The 19219-nt window shown below is 43.5% G+C and overlaps 1 protein-coding gene across 1 annotated transcript in view; it reads right to left on the minus strand.

The window, feature by feature from the left end:
• The window catches only part of PHEX (phosphate regulating endopeptidase X-linked), a 158966-nt gene that overhangs the window by 91978 nt on the left and 47769 nt on the right, over positions 1–19219 (minus strand). The window contains exons 4-9 of the mRNA XM_084841745.1: positions 12997–13083; positions 12229–12455; positions 10895–10963; positions 8950–9066; positions 2139–2222; positions 1674–1819 (exon numbers count right to left, since the gene is read on the minus strand). Coding sequence (XP_084697871.1) covers positions 1674–1819; positions 2139–2222; positions 8950–9066; positions 10895–10963; positions 12229–12455; positions 12997–13083 — 730 coding nt within the window. The remainder of the gene's footprint in view (positions 1–1673; positions 1820–2138; positions 2223–8949; positions 9067–10894; positions 10964–12228; positions 12456–12996; positions 13084–19219) is intronic.

Genomic DNA, 19219 nt, shown 5'->3' on the forward strand with positions numbered 1-19219 from the left:
TGAGGGGAAAAAAGTCAAAGCTCTGCCAATTTCACAAAGACAGCAGAAGTAGTACTTGTGGAACAGAACAGAAGCATTCGAGATCCAGTCAGGAGCCATTGCTTCTTGTTGGATCACTTAGCAGATTGTCTTTCCTTTCACCCCTTATCTTCCTCCTCAGCAATTCCCCTATTTCCTTCTCTTCTCTCTAGTGAATAACATAGCAGACAACCCTGAGTCTCTAGCAGTCTTGCCTGGGTCCAGAGCTTCGGCTATCGGGTGTATAGAAACGAAACAAACAAACAAATAAATATTATGGACGTGGTTCTGCAGAAGACACTTGTTTCTGCAGAACTAATGGGACCCTTCTGCCAAACCAGCAGGACTATTGTTGTTGTTGTTGTTGTTGTTGTTGTTGTTGAAAGCTCACAGTGGTATCTTTTGACTTAGCTGTCATTTGACTCTGCAAAGTTCACAATATGAACAGGACTTACGGCTGAATAATAGCAAGTCAAACATGATGCAGTCAATATGACAGGCTTTCTCAGTCATAAGACGATCTTTGTGATGATTTCCAAAATGTTCAAAGAATGAAAAGGCTTTGCAGCCACAGTATCCATTTCCTGGAATCACTAGTTTTCCCTACATGCTATAAGCAACCTTGGACTCCTGGGAGGAAAGGATATCTTTCCTGGGCTTCTGAATCCACAACCAGGAAGCCTTTTTGAGAGAACCAGTCTGGCAGAGCTGGGCAAAACATTCCCCTTTTAACTATCACCCTCCTAGCTTCATCTTCAGGCCCAAAAGGTGAGAACAAACGTTTTCCTGCCTACCTGTCATGCACCTGATTGGGGAACCAAGCTGGCCAGCTCCCTTGTCCTCCCCGCTCTGGGCAAACCTAATAAAATGGAATAGAGGTCTTTGTTCCTTTGTCACTGGGGCTCCCTGTCACCCAGGCATGCTCTTGCCTAAATTTGCTGGTGCCCCTTCCAACCAAGGCTGTCGTGTGCATTGCAAGATCCTCTACATGAGTACAGGATACTAAGTTCCTCCTATGGCTTTTACTTTTGTTTTTAAGTATCTTTTAAGTATCTTTTGCTTCCCTTCTTGGCTGTTTTGATATTCTCTTTAATAAACATTCCCTCTTAATTTGGAGTAGAGTGTGGATTTCCAGCCAAGATCCAAGAGATGGGCTCTTCTTTCCTCACTTAGCAAGTCTACCAGAATACTTGGATCTGTACCAACAGGGAAGAAGGAGGAGGAGGAGGAGGGGAACAGGCTGTTGGTATGTGAAGCTGGGCACAGCTGGGCACCTTCACCATCCCAGGAAGATAACTGGCTTGTAGCCCTGGGGTCCCCTTCCTCTAGGGCTGGAGGACAAGAACAGGGGTGGTGGTAAAACTACCATTCAGTCTCAAACAGTGAGCAACTTGCACTGGGAAGAAGTTGGTGCAAGCAGCTGCCCGTTTCACTAATAATGACTTCCCTTGTCTGGCTGTTCACACAACTGTATTTGCATGGGAACCCAGTGACAGAAATAATTGCAGCTGCAGGTTTCCCTCCTACAGCTGGAAACAAAATGCTGTGAATTCTTCTCAACATCAGACCAAAAAGTGCATCGAGGAACTGAACATGGGTACTGAAAACCTAGGAATGAATTTGGGGTAAAAAAAACACAGATAAGAAAACCTTACTTTTTTCTTTCACTTTCCAGTATCCTGAATAAATCTTTGAAGTATTGGGGCACCCGGACAATCACATTCTCTGAAGCATCTATGTCCTTAAGTTCAGGATAGACCTTGGTGTCAATCACCTTCTTGATATATGCCAGCCAGTCAAACTGAAAGATAAGGACAGGCTCAGCTCCTGGCTCTTCCAGGCAGAAAAAGCTTCTGTAATTAATTACCTACCATTAGCTGAATGACTGTAGAAGTTTTGCCTAATCTCAAAGTTGAAGTTCACTGCACAACATCACAAATATTTTGAAACTTAAATAAAAATGCAGCTGTATTTAAAATAATAATAGCAAACACCTGTTTCTGCTAATTTCATTAAGATTGCCATTTTAGGCACATCTGAAGCACCTTTCAGTTTGAAAAGGTAATTACAGAGTCCAATCAGGCATTAATACATTCATTTTCCAATTAACTTCAACCAACCTGTGGGATCATGGTGCTAAGTTCCGATATGTTCACTTTGTTGTACATAGATTCAGTGGTTCGATTCTCATGTGGAATCATTACCTGCAAAACAGAAACGCAAACAGATATTATTTTCACTGAGAAATCCACTCTGCCTTTGTTAATACCCACAGATCTATTAATACTTCCTTGTCATGTATGGCTTCCAGCAAGCCATACATAACAATCAGTTACCTGCTGATTTCAAGAAAACAAGTGTAAACCCCCTTACTATTTTATTATGTGTATTAGGACAATTCCCTTTCCTTGTTCATGTTTAAACATGCTTAGATTTTTCCTTCCATGTAGCACCGGGGTGGGCAACCTGCGGCCCTCAGACTAATTTAAAAAAGCCCTTTGCAGGTGATCGGTTCAGACCTTGGAACTATCTGTCCCTACCCTGGCAGCCCACTGCTTGGCTAGGAAGAGAGAGAGAGAATAAAGGGGGTGGTGAAAAGAGAGATACAAAAGGGTAACCTACCCACTTTGGGCTTTGGCCCTGCCTACCACAGACACTTACTGATTTAGGAGTTTAAACTGTCTGCCTTTTCCCCAACATCATATGTGCATATTTCAGTTGTTGAATCTCTTGTTGGGGTTGCCTGTCTATTAGCCTTCAGGCATTGTATATCTGGATTCTATTCCACATATGATTGTATATATGACTTATGCATAAGCAATAGAATCTAACAGTTTAACTATATCAGTTGTGTGCTCTTTAGCAATTTTGGTTGTCTCATTTACAACCTGACTAGTTAATCAGCAATCTCTCCTCCATATGTTATGGTAAGCCAGGAATTGTGGAAAGTGAGACGAAACTCTGTCGAAGTCCTTCTCCCAGCTGGGGAGGAGGAGGAAACAGGAGTGGGGAGGATATGAGCCTCAAGTTTCATTCAGTTTGTGCACACAGCACTAAGCCATGGCTTAACATTACACATGAACTGCACATCTACCTCAAAACTATTTTAGAGAAAGGAAGTTCTAGAAAGCCCACTAACCAACAGACTGTGAAGGAATTATTGTGAATTACTGAGGCTGTCCTCACAACTTAGCACTGTAACTAAAGTGAAGTCTTCTCCAGGCTACCTTGCAAGAGCCAACAGAGAAGCTGCTTACACATGGCTGCCTGCACAGGGGGGAATTTTAAAATAGAAACATAGGAAGTACCTGAAACTCTGAGTCACTGTGGAGTTCTTAAAGAAGAAAAAAATTAGGCAATCTGTTATGAAGTCCTGAACCTTTTTTTTTGCCCTCTTCCACATCTCATACAAAGTTGGGGCACCCCAAAAACCATCCTGCAGCCTCAGGAAGGACAAACGTAGTCCCCTACACAACCACTGAAAGATTTGTAGGATGCTGCGGTTCACCTCCTCATTGCTCCAGGGAACAGCCCCTCTGCTAATATTTCCACGCTCCTCTTATCTAGCGACAACTGTCAGACATGTGTACCTCTTCCTCCCACCTATTGTCCTTCTGGTTCAAGCCTGAACTATTTCTGGAATCAAAGTTTGCCCCTGGCCTGCTACACCATATTACTACTGGCAGCTAGCACAGCTCGAGGATTTTACTCAGTCTGCATTTTTAAGTGAAGCAATCTGATTTGCCCTTCCTAGACAAATATATGGATTGGAACACAATTGTCCTTGGTTGTTGTACTACTTCAAATGTTGCAATACATGTCTTGGATTTAAAAAGTACAAAAAATGCATATAAGGATGCATGTTTGGATTTTTAAAATGTGTTAAAGGGAGGTATTTTAGGATAGCATGTGTACAAAAATGCATATTTTGTGGAAAAAATGCATTTAAAATTATACAAATATTCATTTAGATTGATGTGGAGATGGAACAGAATGGCTTATGAATGTATAAATGTGACTCAAACCAGAAATAGACTGATGTGTCAATTTCTACTGGCAGCTCTCCATTCCTCAAAGCATCTTGCCTGGGAATGCTGATTCACCACATGTGTTAATAAGAACTGGCACATGTCAGTTACAATGTCTGTATGTTCTATTGGTAATATAATGTATGCTTGTTTCAGCCTATTGCTCGAACTAAACTGGTAACCATTTGTCATGGATGCTGTCAGCAGTATTGTTGACTGAAGGTACATATACCTTTTGTAATGGATGACATGAGTTAGCAACCCTAGTAAGCCTGATACAAGACAAGAATAGCCATTATATTATGAACTATATCAACAAGAAATATGGACTGGTTGGTACTCTTTACTAAGGACTTTATGAGGATTCCTAAATTTGCATTAAATGCTAGAGTTGGAGCTCTCATCTTCCCCCTTTTGCTCATGAAATGTTCAGTAGAAAGCCTCCTGCAGTAATCTTGCTGTCAAGGGGATTTCATGAGTACTGTGGGATATGCCCAGAGATCCTGCAGTTCTTGAATTTAGGCTAGGCTATATTTAAAGTTTTTGTTGTTGTTGTTCAGTCGTTCAGTCGTGTCCGACTCTTCGTGACCCCATGGACCATAGCACGCCAGGCCTTCCTGTCCTGCGCTCTCTCCTGGAGCGTGCTCAAGTTCATATTCATTGCATCCGTGATGCTATCTAGTCATCTCATCCTCTGCCGTCCCCTTCTCCTTTTGCCTTCAGTCTTTCCCAGCATCAGGGTCTTTTCCAGAGAGTTTTCTCTTCGCATTAGGTGGCCAAAATATTTCAGCTTCAGCTTCAGTATCTGTCCTTCCAATGAGCAGTCAGGGTTGATTTCCTTTAGGATGGACTGATTTGACCTCCTTGCAGTCCAGGGGACTCGTAAGAGTCTTCTCCAGCACCACAGTTCGAAAGCATCAATTCTTCGGCACGCAGCCTTCCTTATAGTCCACCTCTCACAGCCATACATTACTACTGGGAAAACCATAGCTTTGATTAGACGGACCTTTGTTGGCAAGGTGATGTCTCTGCTTCTTACTATGCTGTCTAGGTTGGCCATAGCTTTCCTCCCAAGGAGCAAGCGTCTTTTAATTTCATGGCTACAGTCACCGTCTGTGGTGATCTTGGAGCCCAAGAAAGTAAAATCTGTCACTGCTTCCATTTCTTCCCCTTCTATATGCCAGGAAGTGATAGGGCCAGATGCCATGATCTTTGTTTTTTTAATGTTGAGTTTCAAACCAGCTTTTGCACTCTCCTCTTTCACCCTCAACAAGAGGCTCTTTAGATCCTCTTCGCTTTCTGCCATTAGGGTGGTATCGTCTGCATAAAGGAGGTTGTTGATAATTCTCCCAGCAATCTTAATTCCGACCTCTGATTCATCCAACCCGGCGTTTCTCATGATGTACTCTGCATATAAGTTAAATAAGCAGGGTGACAATATGCAGCCTTGTCGTACTCCTTTCCCAATTTTGAACCACTCGGTTGTTCCATGTCCGGTTCTTACTGTTGCTTCTTGACCCTCGTACAGGTTTCTCAGGAGACAGGTAAGGTGGTCTGGTACACCCATCACTTTAAGAATTTGCCACAGTTTGTTGTGATCCACACAATCAAAGGCTTTAGCATAGTCAATGAAGCAGAAATAGACGTTTTTCTGGAATTCTCTTGCTTTCTCCATGATGCAGCAAATGTTGGCGATTTGATCTCTAGTTCCTCTGCCTCTTCGAAACCCAGCTTGTACTTCCGGTAGTTCTCGGTTCGCATACTGCTGAAGCCTAGCTTGTAGGATTTTGAGCATCACCTTGCTGGCATGTGAAATGAGCGCAATTGTGCGGTAGTTTGAGCACTCTTTGGCGTTGCCCTTCTTTGGAATTGGAATGTAAACTGACCTTTTCCAGTCTGGTGGCCATTGTTGAGTGTTCCAAATTTGTTGGCATATTGAATGCAGCACTTTAACAGCATCATCTTTTAGGATTTTAAACAGCTCAGCTGGAATACTGTCATCTCCGCTAGCTTTGTTGTTACTAATGCTTCCTAAAGCCCACTTGACTTCACTCTCTAGGATGTCCAGCTCAAGTTCAGTGAGCGCACTATCATGGCTATCAGGGACATTCAGATCTTTCCTGTATAGTTCTTCTGTGTATTCTTTCCACCTCTTCTTAATCTAATCTGCTTCTGTTAGGTCCCTGCCTTCTTTGTCCTTGATCATGCCCGTCTTTGCACAAAACGTTCCCTTGAGATCTCTGATTTTCTTGAAGAGATCTCTAGTCTTTCCCATTCTATTGTTTTCCTCGATTTCTTTGCATTGTTCATTTAAGAAGGCCTTCTTGTCTCTCCTTGCTATTCTCTGGAACTCTGCATTCAGTTGGATATATCTTCCCCTTTCTCCCTTGCTTTTCGCTTCCCTTCTTTCCTTAGCTACTTGTAAAGCCTCCTCAGACAGCCCCTTTGCTTTCTTGCATTTCTTTTTCTTTGGGATGGATTTCGTTGCTGCCTCCTGAACAATGTTACGGACCTCCATCCATAGTTCCTCAGGCACTCTTGTCTATCAGGTCTAATCCCTGAAATCTATTCCTCACCTCCACTGTATATTCATGAGGGATATGATTTAGGTCATACCTGAATGGTTTAGTGGTTTTCCCTACGTTCTTCAATTTAAGCTGAAATTTTGCAACAAGAAGCTCATGATCTGAGCCACAGTCAGCTCCAGGTCTTGTTTTTACTGACTGTATAGAGCTTCTCCATCTTTGGCTGCAAAGGACATAATCAATCTGATTTCGATATTGACCATCTGGTGATGTCCATGTGTAGAATCGTCTCTTGTGCTGTTGGAAAAGAGTGTTTGCTATGATCAGCGTGTTCTCTTGGCAAAACTCTATTAGCCTTTGTCCTGCTTCATTTTGTACCCCAAGGCCATGCTTGCCTGTTATCACGGTGATTTCTTGACTTCCTACTTTAGCATTCCAATCCCCTATGATGAAGAGGACATCTTTTTGGGGTGTTAGTTCTAGAAGGTGTTGTAGGTCTTCATAGAACCCATCAACCTCAGCTTCTTCAGCATCAGTGGTTGGGGCATAGACTTGAATTACTGTGATGTTGAATGGTTTGCCTTGGATTCGTACTGAGATCATTCTGTTGTTTTTAAGATTGTACCCCAGTACTGCTTTTCCCACCCTTTTGTTGACTATGAGTGCTACTCCATTTCTTCTAAGGGATTCTTGCCCACAGTAGTAGATATGATGGTCACCTGAATTAAATTCACCCATGCCTGTCCATTTTAGTTCGCTGATTCCTAAGATGTCGATGTTCAATCTTGCCATCTCATGTTTGACCACCTCCAGCTTACCTTGATTCATTGATCTGACATTCCAGGTTCCTAAACAATATTGTTCTTTACAGCATCGGATTTTCTTTTCACCACCAGACACATCCACAGCTGAGTGTCCTTTCGGGTTTGGCCCAGCCGCTTCACTCTTTCTGGCACTACTTGAAAATACCCTCTGCTCTTCCCCAGTAGTATATTGGACACCTTCCGACCTGAGGGGCTCATCTTCCGGCATCATATCTTTTAGCCTTGTGATACGTTCCATGGGGTTTTCTTGGCAAGAATACTGGAGTGGGTTGCCATTTCCTTCTCCAGTGGACCACATTTTGTCAGAACTCTCTGCCATGACCTGTCCGTCTTGGGTGGCCCTGCACGGCATAGCTTATGGCTTCACTGAGTTACGCAAGCCCCTTCGCCACAACAAAGCAGTGATCCATGAAGGGGAATATATAAATGATGTTCTTGCAAACAGTGCCAGCGTGACCATGGATTTTGCATGGCAAATCTTGAACATGTGTCCATGTGTCTCGGCTAATGTTGTAGACTTCAACAGATGAATGCATCGATCCATTCTCACCTTGCCCACCAATGGCAATGATCATATTTTCTAGGATGCAACAAGAAAATTGGCATCTTTTTTCCAACATCCCTGTGGTTTGTATCCACTTGTTAAACCTGGGATCATAGCGATGGACTTTGTTTGTAACTGTTGAAGTGGGGCTTTTAGGATCACTTTGCAAATCTTCTATTTCTCCACCGAGCACATACAGAAAGTTTCCAACAGTACACACACAGTGATTTTGGACCCTGTCCTGCACCTGAGTTAAAATTTGCCATTTGTGATTATAAACATCAAAAGCCACCACATCGTTGGTGGGCCCTTCATGTACAATCATACCTCCAAGCAAGATAATCCGTGTCTTCTGGTTTCTCAAGGTGCTGTACTTATCCTGCAGGATAGGCTGTCTAAAGATAAGTGAATGATAGTTTATTGCTTTTATGATTAAGCATTTTATGCGGGCTGTTAGAGGCACTTCTGACTGTGTGTAGACTTTCCTCAGGTCTTCCACTGGAATAAGACCATATCTTACGTGTTCCAAAAGGCTAGTTGTAGATGTTAATGTTTCGATTTTCAACAGTGGTGTCAACAAAATATAAAAACTAAAACCATGGTGCAAAAAAAGTAAAATAAAACATTTGATTAAATAAAACTGAAAGGTTAACACATGCACGTAAACATGCAATGAGAGTGGAACCACAGAAAACCACAATGAGTGAGGAATTTATCTCACAAAAGTGACCAAGGATCATAAGTAGTTCATAGTGTCTTGTCTGGAGATAAGGGGGATTCAAGAGAAGCACAATCTTCACATTTTTTCCTCAAGGACCAAGGGAAGGGAGCAACAGAAGTGGCAATAAACAGCAGTAAGCCAGTTAAGAATACATGCTCTCTCATGCCACTGCACTGAAACTCTGGGAAATATCAATGTTGAATGAAAAACAAAGCCAGCACAGCCATCCCTTCAGACGTGCCAGTTGTCACAAATGCAGCTGAAATCCCACATTTAGAAGGGCACCAACCTCAGCTATTTTGACTTCCAGCTTAAGCACAGATTTCATGTCCAGCTCTGCACGTGAAGCATTGGCACCCAAAAGCACGGCTGTATTAACCATAAACTGGAACAAGGCATCTCTGTACTATATAGTGGAATAAGAATACAAGCATCATTGCAGTACATGGAGAATGGCACAAAGGAAACACAACATACACACAGCTGTTGTATTGTGTACTGAACAACATAGGAGTATTTCAAATTGTGTTTTAATGCATTTGTTTTATTACTGTTTTTAAAAAGTTTTATTTATGATTGTAAGCCACCTTGAGTGCTGTGTTTCTTTGCAGAGAGGTGGGGTAAAAATCAAATAAATAGCACATTATTTTGTTAACATGCACCACATTGCAGGGGAGGCTGGTGGCTCCAATTTCGGTGTGGCGGAGCGTCCATCCTGAGTTTTAGTTACAACCAGCCAGGTGTCTAAAGGAGCTATCCAAGGTCCTGAACCCTATTCCCAGAATGGATTCAGACCCTTGAATAGGTCCTTTAGACTTCTGGCCAGCTGTAACTAAAACCCAGAATGGAATCTCTGCCCCACTGAAACTGGAGCCACCAGCTTCTCCTGCCATACTGGTTAATGTGATCAAACTACCATCCCCAGAATCTTTGGGACCATCACCAACATAAATTAGAATCCCCATTTCACCTATAAGCATACAGAGAGAATGTGAATCTGTCTATTTTCTGCTCAACCTTATGCAGTGGTTCAAAATCATTGACCCCAATCCAGCTACATTTAGTTGTGATTAAGGCTAAAGAAGCATAAGGGGGCAGCCATATTTGATTATTACATTTTTCTCTTGTTCATTGGGCAGTATCGTATTTGACGCTGGCATGAATGTAAATTATGTCGCACTAGCATAAGCGCCCACTAGTGCAACGCCCATAGCGGTTGCTGGCACAACACGTTTTCGAGGGAACACATTGCACCAGCAAACACCCTTGGCATTGCACTAGAGATCACTTATGCTGGCACAACATCATTTACATCAGTGCTAGTGTCAAATAGGACACTACCCTCAGTTTACATTAAATGTACAAGACAGTGCCATTTTGGAGTAGAAAAGTGGGGCATAAACCAAATAAATAAGTAAAAATAAATAAATAGAGGGTAGGTTGAGGGTGCAGAACCTCTGTCAGCCTGAGGGCCAAATCCCATTTTGGAGAAGCTCTTAGGGGCCACGTTCCAGTAGTGGGTGGGGCAAAGAGGATGGTCCCCAAATGCCCAAAATACCAGCATATTAGAGCTTAAAGCTCTTCCTGACAGTAACAAAGCCTTAGGAGAGGCATCTCAACCCTTTAAAGACTGGAGGAAAGGGGTGTGGCCATCTGGGGACCCTGAGGTTCTACACGCCTGGGTAGATCGTGGGAAAGCCTTATCTGCAAAAGTGGTTCAGGAGGTTCCAACTTCTGGCCAGGAATTTAACAATTAAACCAGTAACTGGTCAATGTAGTGGCACTGGGGAAGAAATCCTGAATGTAGAAATTGCTTTCTATTTAGATGGTGGAGTGGCAATTCTCTGTGGAGAGGCGGCCGCCTCCAAACACATCGGGAGAGGCGTGGAGGGGATCGTCTCCTCTGCACTCCAACTGCCCTGCATTTGTGGCTAGATGGCTGATTTTGGCTGCCTAGCCACGGGACATCGGAGCATGGGATGGAGAGGCCGGATGACGCGTAGGAAGTGTACCAGTATTTACGCACTCCCCACCACTCCCCGCCCCTGAGACACCCCCTTTTGCCTTGGTCCATGCCGCTCATCTGAGCGAGGAGCCCAGGGACAATGTGCGTCACCTACAAGGTGCCGGGGGAGCCGGGGGGGGGGGTGGTTCTCTGGGAACCAACCAATCCTATGGCCGACTAGCCACTGACTAGCAGCCATAGGATTGCACCCTAAGTAAAGAATACTCACAGATTTAGCTTCTGTGGTGTTCTCCAGGTAGTCTTCCCGTGCTGACAAAGACAGAGATGCTTGGTCTAGCTATTAGAAGTGTATAAAGAATACAATAGCAAGAATTAGTATGAATTACTCTTCCACAGTACTACTTGGGCTGCAATCCCATACACACTTTCCTGGGAGTAAGCCCCCCTGAACTCAGTGTGACTTAGATATGTATAGGATTGTGCAGTCAGCCTCAATATGAAACATTAGGGGTTAGAGCTAGACTTTGTTGTGCTTAGAGTAGTCCCACTGAGATCGATGGAACAAGTAAGTTATGACTACCTTAAGTCCCATTGATTTCAGTGGGTCTGCTCTTAATATGATTATGTCTGGATCCAAACCTAGAAAAAAGAGAAAACACACCAAAATCTTTTAAAATATTATTTATCATTGTTAAGGAATAAAAGCTTTTTTAAAAAAATCACAATTTTCGGGCATCAAATTACACTCGCATTTAAAGGCTATGTTCTGGTTTCTTGAAGCAATCAACTTATGTAAGACATGGAGGAGTTTAGGACTTTTACAAATAAATCTCCCACCCCCTGCAAGATGTAAATGTCTCATGACACATCTGGGAATTTGTTTGATCCTTCACTAAGTAAGTGAAATACTGCCATGTACTTTCTGTAAATCAGTTTGCTGTAAATCAAATTAGAGAGGAGCTTAGAGTGCCCTAAGGAATATAGTTACATACATTTCCCTGACTTTCAGTAATTTACATATATACATACTAATAACCAGATTCCATGGTGATGTTGTTGAACATAGAAACTATCAACCCCTTACCACTATCAACAAAATTAGCTGGAGGGTGGTTAATTATGAGTTAGATATTCTAAAATTGCTTCTATGCATGTACAGTGAAGGAAGAAATTATTTCAGCTACATACAAAGATTTCATTTGATGTTAAATTACATGTGATATTAAATTACATCATAATAATTTTGATACCCAATCTAGAGATTAAGACCAATCTCCAAAGGGACAGGTGCCCCTGACCCTATGCCATAGACACATCTCCAGGCCCTCCACCACCTGCCACAGATTCCCCCTCTCCGTTCCATGGGTTGGTCAACTATGGATCAGGGCATATGATGGCTTAAGTATGCAATCCTATGTATGTTCAGATAGGAAAAAAAGGTCCTACAACTCCCAACATTCCCTAGCCAGCTATGCTGGGAGTTGTAGGACTTTTTTTTCTGTCTAAACATGTATAGGATTGTGCCCTAAATGTAGAGTGCTAGATGTTCCTAGTGAGCGAATGAAAACTGACATCCTACCTGCGCAGCTTCCTTAGCCATACCTTTATGATGTGCTCATTAGAGATCTTATCATCAGAGGCCACATACATTCGGATGAAAACAGAACTGCTATATTGGCCCCGAAGAACAGCCAGGGTCTGGAGCATGCTGAATTTCCTTTCCGACCATAATCCTTCAGGCCCAAGGTTTGATTCCAGCACAGGCCAGCGGAACGGAGAATGTTTCAGCATGCTTAAAAGTGGTTTTGCATCAGCCTTCTCTATCTTATCTGTTGGTGGGGCAGGGAGGGGGGAGGCAAGTCATTATCAGACAATACATTGAATTTATTTATTTAGTTAATTACCTAGCTATCTGAAAGATTTATAAGCCACCTTTTATGGTAACCCACTCCCATCCCAAGGTGGCATCCACTAGCAGAAGAAATGTTCATTGCACATATATGATGGGTAAAACTTTATGAATGAGTAACAGTGAAATCCTATGCATATTTACTCAGAAGTAAGCCCCACTGTGTTCAATGAGGCTTCTTTCCAGGTAAGTGTTATAGGCTTGCACCTTAAGTGCAAGACTTCATCTTAAAAGAACCAATTATTTCACAATGGCATAATATAACAGAGGAGCAACAACTGGCAATAGTTCTAAAAGTGCATGTTCTCCAAACATTTTTCATACTTCAATATGCATAAAACAGAGATTCATTTCAGAACTGCTTATTGTCTTACCTCGATAAAGCAATGGAAAATAAACACAGTTGCTGTACATTCAGATGCCAACTCATAACCCTGGAAATAAAAGAAAGAGTGACTTACTCTCATTCATACACGAAGAATAAAGTATCTTGGCCTTCTGTACTGCTTCACTGTCCCGTCTTTTGCTAGGAGGTTTCTCAAGGAGAGCTGTCATGTTAGAGTAAGAAAAAACATTATTCTCAACTGCTCTGGAGTTTTATTGTCATCAAACAACAAGTGAGAATGTCACAACTAGAAAAGATGCTGCTGCTCTCTAAATGAACCCAAATTCTTGAGGTCATTGAGGTTGGAGCTAAGGAAGGACTGACCTTGATCTGCTTAACTGTGGGGGCTGGAGAAATGTGAGACCACACACAGTGGCTGGGTTCACATAACACAACAAGCCAGAGTACAGGTTGAGCATCGGTTGAGTGTGGATTGTCATTGAACCGTGAGTTGTTGTTGAATCATGGGTTGTTGTGTTGTGTGAACCCAGGCACGCTAACATGGTTTGTTAGCTATGAACATGGTTTGTTAACTATGAACAACTATGAAAAGAACCCATGGTTTGTTGTTAGGTTGTGAACTGTGGGTTATTTGTTGTTAACAAACCATTTTGATCGGTCTGCTCTAAGTAGGACTAACATGGGATACAACCCACACAAATGAACACAAAATGCCATGGACCTGGCAGCGTCAGTTTATGGTATGGCCAGATTAACATGCAATAGGCGTATGATGGGGCTTTTAATGTCAGTTGTTTTATCAGGCCCTGGCAGTGGAGGCTGATAAAGTGGTGGCTCCGATTTCGGTGGGGCTGTGAATCCATTCTGGATTTCAGTCAGAACCAGCCAGAACTCTAAAGAGCTATGCAAGGTGCTGAAGCCTATCCTCAAAATCGTTTCAGCACCTTGGACAGCTCTTTAGAGTTCTGGCTGGTTCTGACTGAAAGAATTCACAGCCCCACTGAAATCAGAGCCACCAGCCTCCACTGGCTCCTGGTATTTTTGTTGTTTGTAGCTGTTTTAAATTTCTGTATGTTAAAGATTTTATATCATGTTTATATTATGTTGTATTTTGAGATTTAATTTTTGTGAACTACCCAGAGAGCTTAGGCTATATTGGAAATGAAATGAAATAGGCAAAGCAGTAATCTGTAAACGGCATGGTGGGGACCGACTCAGGCAATGATGCTTGCAATGAGAATAGGGGTATTACAGGAATACAAAAGTATTTTCATCTGTGAAATGTCAGAAGGTGCAGAGTTCCAGACAGGGCCCAGACAGAGTTTAACTCTGGTTCAAATGAATCCCAGGACACAGGAAGAGCAAAGATTTGGTATAAGATAAGATTGGGGCACCTATGGCCTTTCAAATGTTGTTGGACCCTAACTCCCATCAGCCCCACCAGGTATGGCCAATAGTCTGTGATTACTGGAGTTGTAGTCCAAACGCATCTAGAGAGCCACAGTTTTCCCACTCACGTCTTAAAAGGCCTTAAAAACCTCTCTTAGGGCTCCTTCACACTGAGCTTTTATCCTGCGATTGAGATTGCCCCTTCACGGAAGTTTGCGGGCTCTTTACATGATGCCGTGATCATTCAAGGCGTCTCCTGCACTAAATGCCCTTTGTTCCATTTTTAAATAGATCACAGATAATGAGCTATCAAATTACCCCATTGTGTTCCGCTTCAGTTTTCTCTGTGAAAAGAGTAAAAGCAGCAAGAACAGGAGCGAGAGCAGTGGAAGATATGACTGAGATACAGGGAGAAGGAGGGGGGGGGGAAAGGAAGCACATGAAAAAGGGAGTCATTGTGATCCTGCATTTAAAATGGAAGCATTTAAAAGCCCCATTTTAAATGCAGGATTTTAGGGTGGTGTAGAGATGCCCTTGGAGGGACACCTTCACAGGACTAAGGAAGATTTTTCCCCTCATGAGGCAAAGCCATTCTTGTTTTATTCTGTTCGTAATGTAAATGTCAAACATAAATTGGCCAGAATATTCATTTGCATTACAAATGCCTCTCCTCTGCATTAACAAGGGCTGTGTTTCCATCAACGATTTACTTCAACCTGGCTGCACGGTGAGGTCTCTGTGTTTCCATGACATCGTCACCATTCAGCACCAGCCCTGCATTTTAAGGCAGAAAAACCTCTTCTTCTGAGACTGATTATAGATAGTCCAATTTTTCCAGCTTACTTCAGCTCCATTACTGACCTGTTTCCACAACTGCACTAGGTTCGGTATCATAGTCCTGCCCATGGAGCATGTAGCCCAGCCTCTGTGGGTGTGTCGTTCTGACTTCAGTGACCCAACCCTTTCCCTCCCTATTTTCCAGAAGTTTCATCGCTGTTTTGGAACAGGATGCCGAGGGACCAACTTTTAAAACATCATTGAAAATAAGCACCAGAACACAGCCCATGACCCCAGTCAAGGGGTGTTTTCTCCCATTGTGCTGAATAAGACTTGCCCTCTCAATGACCACAGAAATAACAGAGAAGCCCCTCAGTTGACACCGCACATATCAAAGCCCTCAATTCCTTAAATTCAATAAGCGTGATCTTGAGGCTCCGGTCCATTGCCTTAGGATGTAACTCCTTCATAGCTTTCATATAGAGATGCTGCACATTAAAATGGGGGCTGGTTTCGGTCTCTTTCCCACAACAAACCCATTAGTGTCTCCTCAGAAGTAACTCCCATTGCGGTGGATGAGGCTGAGATTCCCCTTCAATTCAAATGGTACACATTAAAGCCTAATTCCTTAAATGCATTGAAGCGACGAAGCCTAAGGCTCCGATGAATTGCCTTGGGAAGAAAGTACTTTGCAGCTTTGTTATAACTATCCTGTGGGTTACAATGGGGGCTGGTTTCTGTCTTTGTGTTTACTGCTCTCTTTCCCACAACAAACCCATTACTGTCTCATCAGAAGTAACTCCCCTTGTGGTCAATCAGGTCCTCTGGGTTAAACATGGGGGCTGGTTTCCCTCTTTGTCTTCTCCCCCCTTTTCCCACCACAAGCTTATGTGTGTCTACTCAGAAGTGTTTTCCCATTGTGCTCAATGAGGCTTGCTCCTGAAATGCAGGTGCATCTGGACTTTCAGGGGAATGGAGAAGGGGGGGAGGGGGAAAGCCTCTCTTCACAGTAAAGCTGATTCCTTTTTAAAAATCCGGTACTTCACCATTAGGTTCTCCTTCCACTGTCCTGGAAACAAGGCCGAGGAGGCGGGAACACTGATGAGGTAATCAGACCCAACCCAGACTCCACTCAGACTCCACCCAGCCATCAAGAAAATAATTTGATTAGAGCTCAGTGGAATAATTCGATTAGAGCTACAGTGATAAGCTGGGTCTTTAAGGGCTGTAGAAACAGGAAAAGGAGAAGATGCAATTGGGGAAACATCGCAACGAAGTTGCAAACAAAGTGAAGCCAATAGCATGGAAACACGCCCAAGGAGTAGATGTTCCATTAGAGAGAGGCTCAGAAGAGATTTAAGCCACATGAAAACACTTTGAAGAAGTCACATGAAAACACTCTTAAGAATGTGAACAGTACTGACAAAATAAGGGAACGAGGAAGTCCGTCATTTTTATTTCATTTTTAGCTTAATTTTTTTCCTACTAAACTATAACATGCCAAAGGAAGCATATCAGATTTCCTGTAATTAACCATAATTCATGGTCTTTCTGTGGAAATACAAGTCTTGATCTGGCCAAGCTAAATCTGTGCTTGAGGAACAGAGCCTCCTCCTCCTCTTCCACTTTCTCTCTCTCACACACACACAGCAATTGAGGCAAAGGATAACTTTGCATGGAATCTTCTTATCTTGCTTACTCCTGGTTCAGATTGTTCTTTGTATCTGGCTGTCTGCTCCTTCCATTTATGTATCTATTTCAATCAGGAATGAGCAATTTGTGGCCTTCCAGCTATCTGCTATCTAACAGATATCTATCTGCTAGCTATCTAACAGCTATCTGGGCAATTTAAATAAGCAATTAAAGTTTCTGGGACATTTTTTGGCCTCAATCCTATATACACACTCGTACGGTGAGTAAGGCCCATTAAACTCGATGGGATTTACTTCTAGGTAGACATGCACAGGATTGCATTGGATAATATGTATTCAATAAAACAAGCCAAACACATAGAAATAAGTTCACCACGCTTCAGATTATAAACTGAATGAGTTTGATCCAGACTCAGTCATCCTTTGAGTAAGCCCATTGAAATCAATGGGACAACGGGACTTAAGTTAGTCGTCGCTAACTTCAGTCCCATTCATTTCAATAGGTCTACTCGAAGGACGTAGAGTTCTGCGTCTGGATCCAACCCAATGAAAGTGGTGGGCATGAAACAGGGAGGGAGGTAAACCGGTTAGAAAAACAGAAAAATCTGACTCAAGTAAAATATCAGTATATGTGTATTATATATTTAAAAAAAAAAAACATTAAGTGCCCATTATATTGCTATATGTCTTTAGTCGCCACCTTCTTTTCTCCAAAACACTTTCAAAATGGTCCTCTAGGGATTTCCCTGGCCTTCCCTTGACCTAATTATCTTCAACACACTCCAGTGAATAGCAGCCAGGTTGACTCAGAACAGGATTTACATCTAGCTTCAAATATAAAATGGAAACAGCAGGTGCCAAAGCCGGTTGTTAACTGTGCTCCAAGGCAGCGGAATGCCATAACTTGCCTCATTAAGCAAGTGTCATCTGTGCATTCCCAAGCAGGTTCAAGGTGTTCATGCTCTCTCTTCAGCTTTCCAAACTCCATAAATTGCTTTAGCGCATATAACTCAGTTATTTGTGCCAGGAAACTTAAAAAGGCAAAGAGGGTTCTGCAGTCAGTGTCTTTCTTTTGACCTAGCTCAGCAGAAAGAACCACATCAAATCATGCTCTGACTGGCCCTGGCATGTGCGCAAAATTGTAAGACCAAGCACCATTGCTTAGCCTTGCAATTAACAAAGGCTCCATTAGAGCACAAATACAGACCTTGTCTAAATCAATGCTGACACATATACAGATCGATCTATGAGAAAAGCATGTCACACAAGGTGCACATGGACAAGAATCATGGTGCAAGAGCCAGTGTAGCATTATGGATCATGTTGAGCTTGGAGCGGGAAAATCCAGATTCAAATTTCTACCCAGGTACGAAGCCCTTTGGGTGACCCTGGGCCAGTCACTCTGTCTCTCTCTCAACCAACCTACCTCACAGGGTTCTTGTGAGGATATAATCTCACAAGTGGTTCTTTGACCTCCTTGAAGGAAAAGCAGGATACAAATGTCATCAGGAATAATCACCTCTTGACAACTGCTTTTCTCACAACCACCCAGGGACGGCCCTCCCATGAAGCAGGGTGAGGCACCCACCTCAGGGGATGGAGCAGGAGGAGTGACAAATTGTGCACCGCCACCCCCCGCCAGAAGGACCTGCTACAAATTGTGCGCCCTCCCCCCCCACAATACTGCCACGCTTCCCCCCTGCCCTCTCTACTCCATTGCTGCTGCCACTGCCGCCACCAGCTCTGCTAATCCTCTCAGAGTGAGGGGTGGGGAGACGAGATAGTGGCCAGGGCCGCTCTTCAAAGCCCACGGGCAATCTCCATGGGCGCTTTCCAGGGACACGCCCTCCCACAATGCCTGGCTCTGAGGAAGGATACTTCAAGCTAGGCATTTGGGCCTGGCCAGGTCTCTGAAGAGCCACCTTGGCCACTTTCCCGACTGACAGGGCTCTTCAGAGAGCAGCAATGAGGTGAGAGCCATGGCGGCAAAGGGGTGAGTGGGCTGGGCTGTGGGGGAAGGGAGAAAGATGCAGTGAGCATATGGGTGGGGTGGGGGGGAAGAAGACGGAGGGGGCAGGGGCGGGGAGAGAGGAGAGACAGATGTGGGGGGGAGGGAAGACATGTGGCAGGGGGAGGGGAGACGGACCCGGCAGTGCGGTGGGAAGATGGACACAGTGGGCGGGGGGAGGAGATGGATGCTGCAGCGACAATGACAGGCAGCAGCGGTGGCACATCAGGTGGTGGGAGAGCTTACGTCGATGCCGCCACCTCCTGTCTACATCCTAAATGAAAATCTGTTTCATATCTGTTCAATACAAGAGGTATTTAACCCTTTGCCCACCTACCATTTCTCGGCCCCAATTTGCTTTCCCCCTGTGCATTTGAAACAGGGCGTGGGGAGTAGTTCAGGGGATTATTTGGAGCAGGGAAGTGATGGGTGGGGAAAGCATTAAGCCCCCCATTCTATGCTTCAGATCACCATCTCCCAAACAGCTGTTCCCTGAAATAAAAGGGGCATCA

The sequence above is a fragment of the Heloderma suspectum genome, chromosome 3, assembly GCF_057233095.1.
Source record: "Heloderma suspectum isolate Gila_16-S chromosome 3, 16-S_ref, whole genome shotgun sequence".
In the NCBI taxonomy this organism is placed as follows: Eukaryota; Metazoa; Chordata; class Lepidosauria; order Squamata; family Helodermatidae; genus Heloderma; species Heloderma suspectum.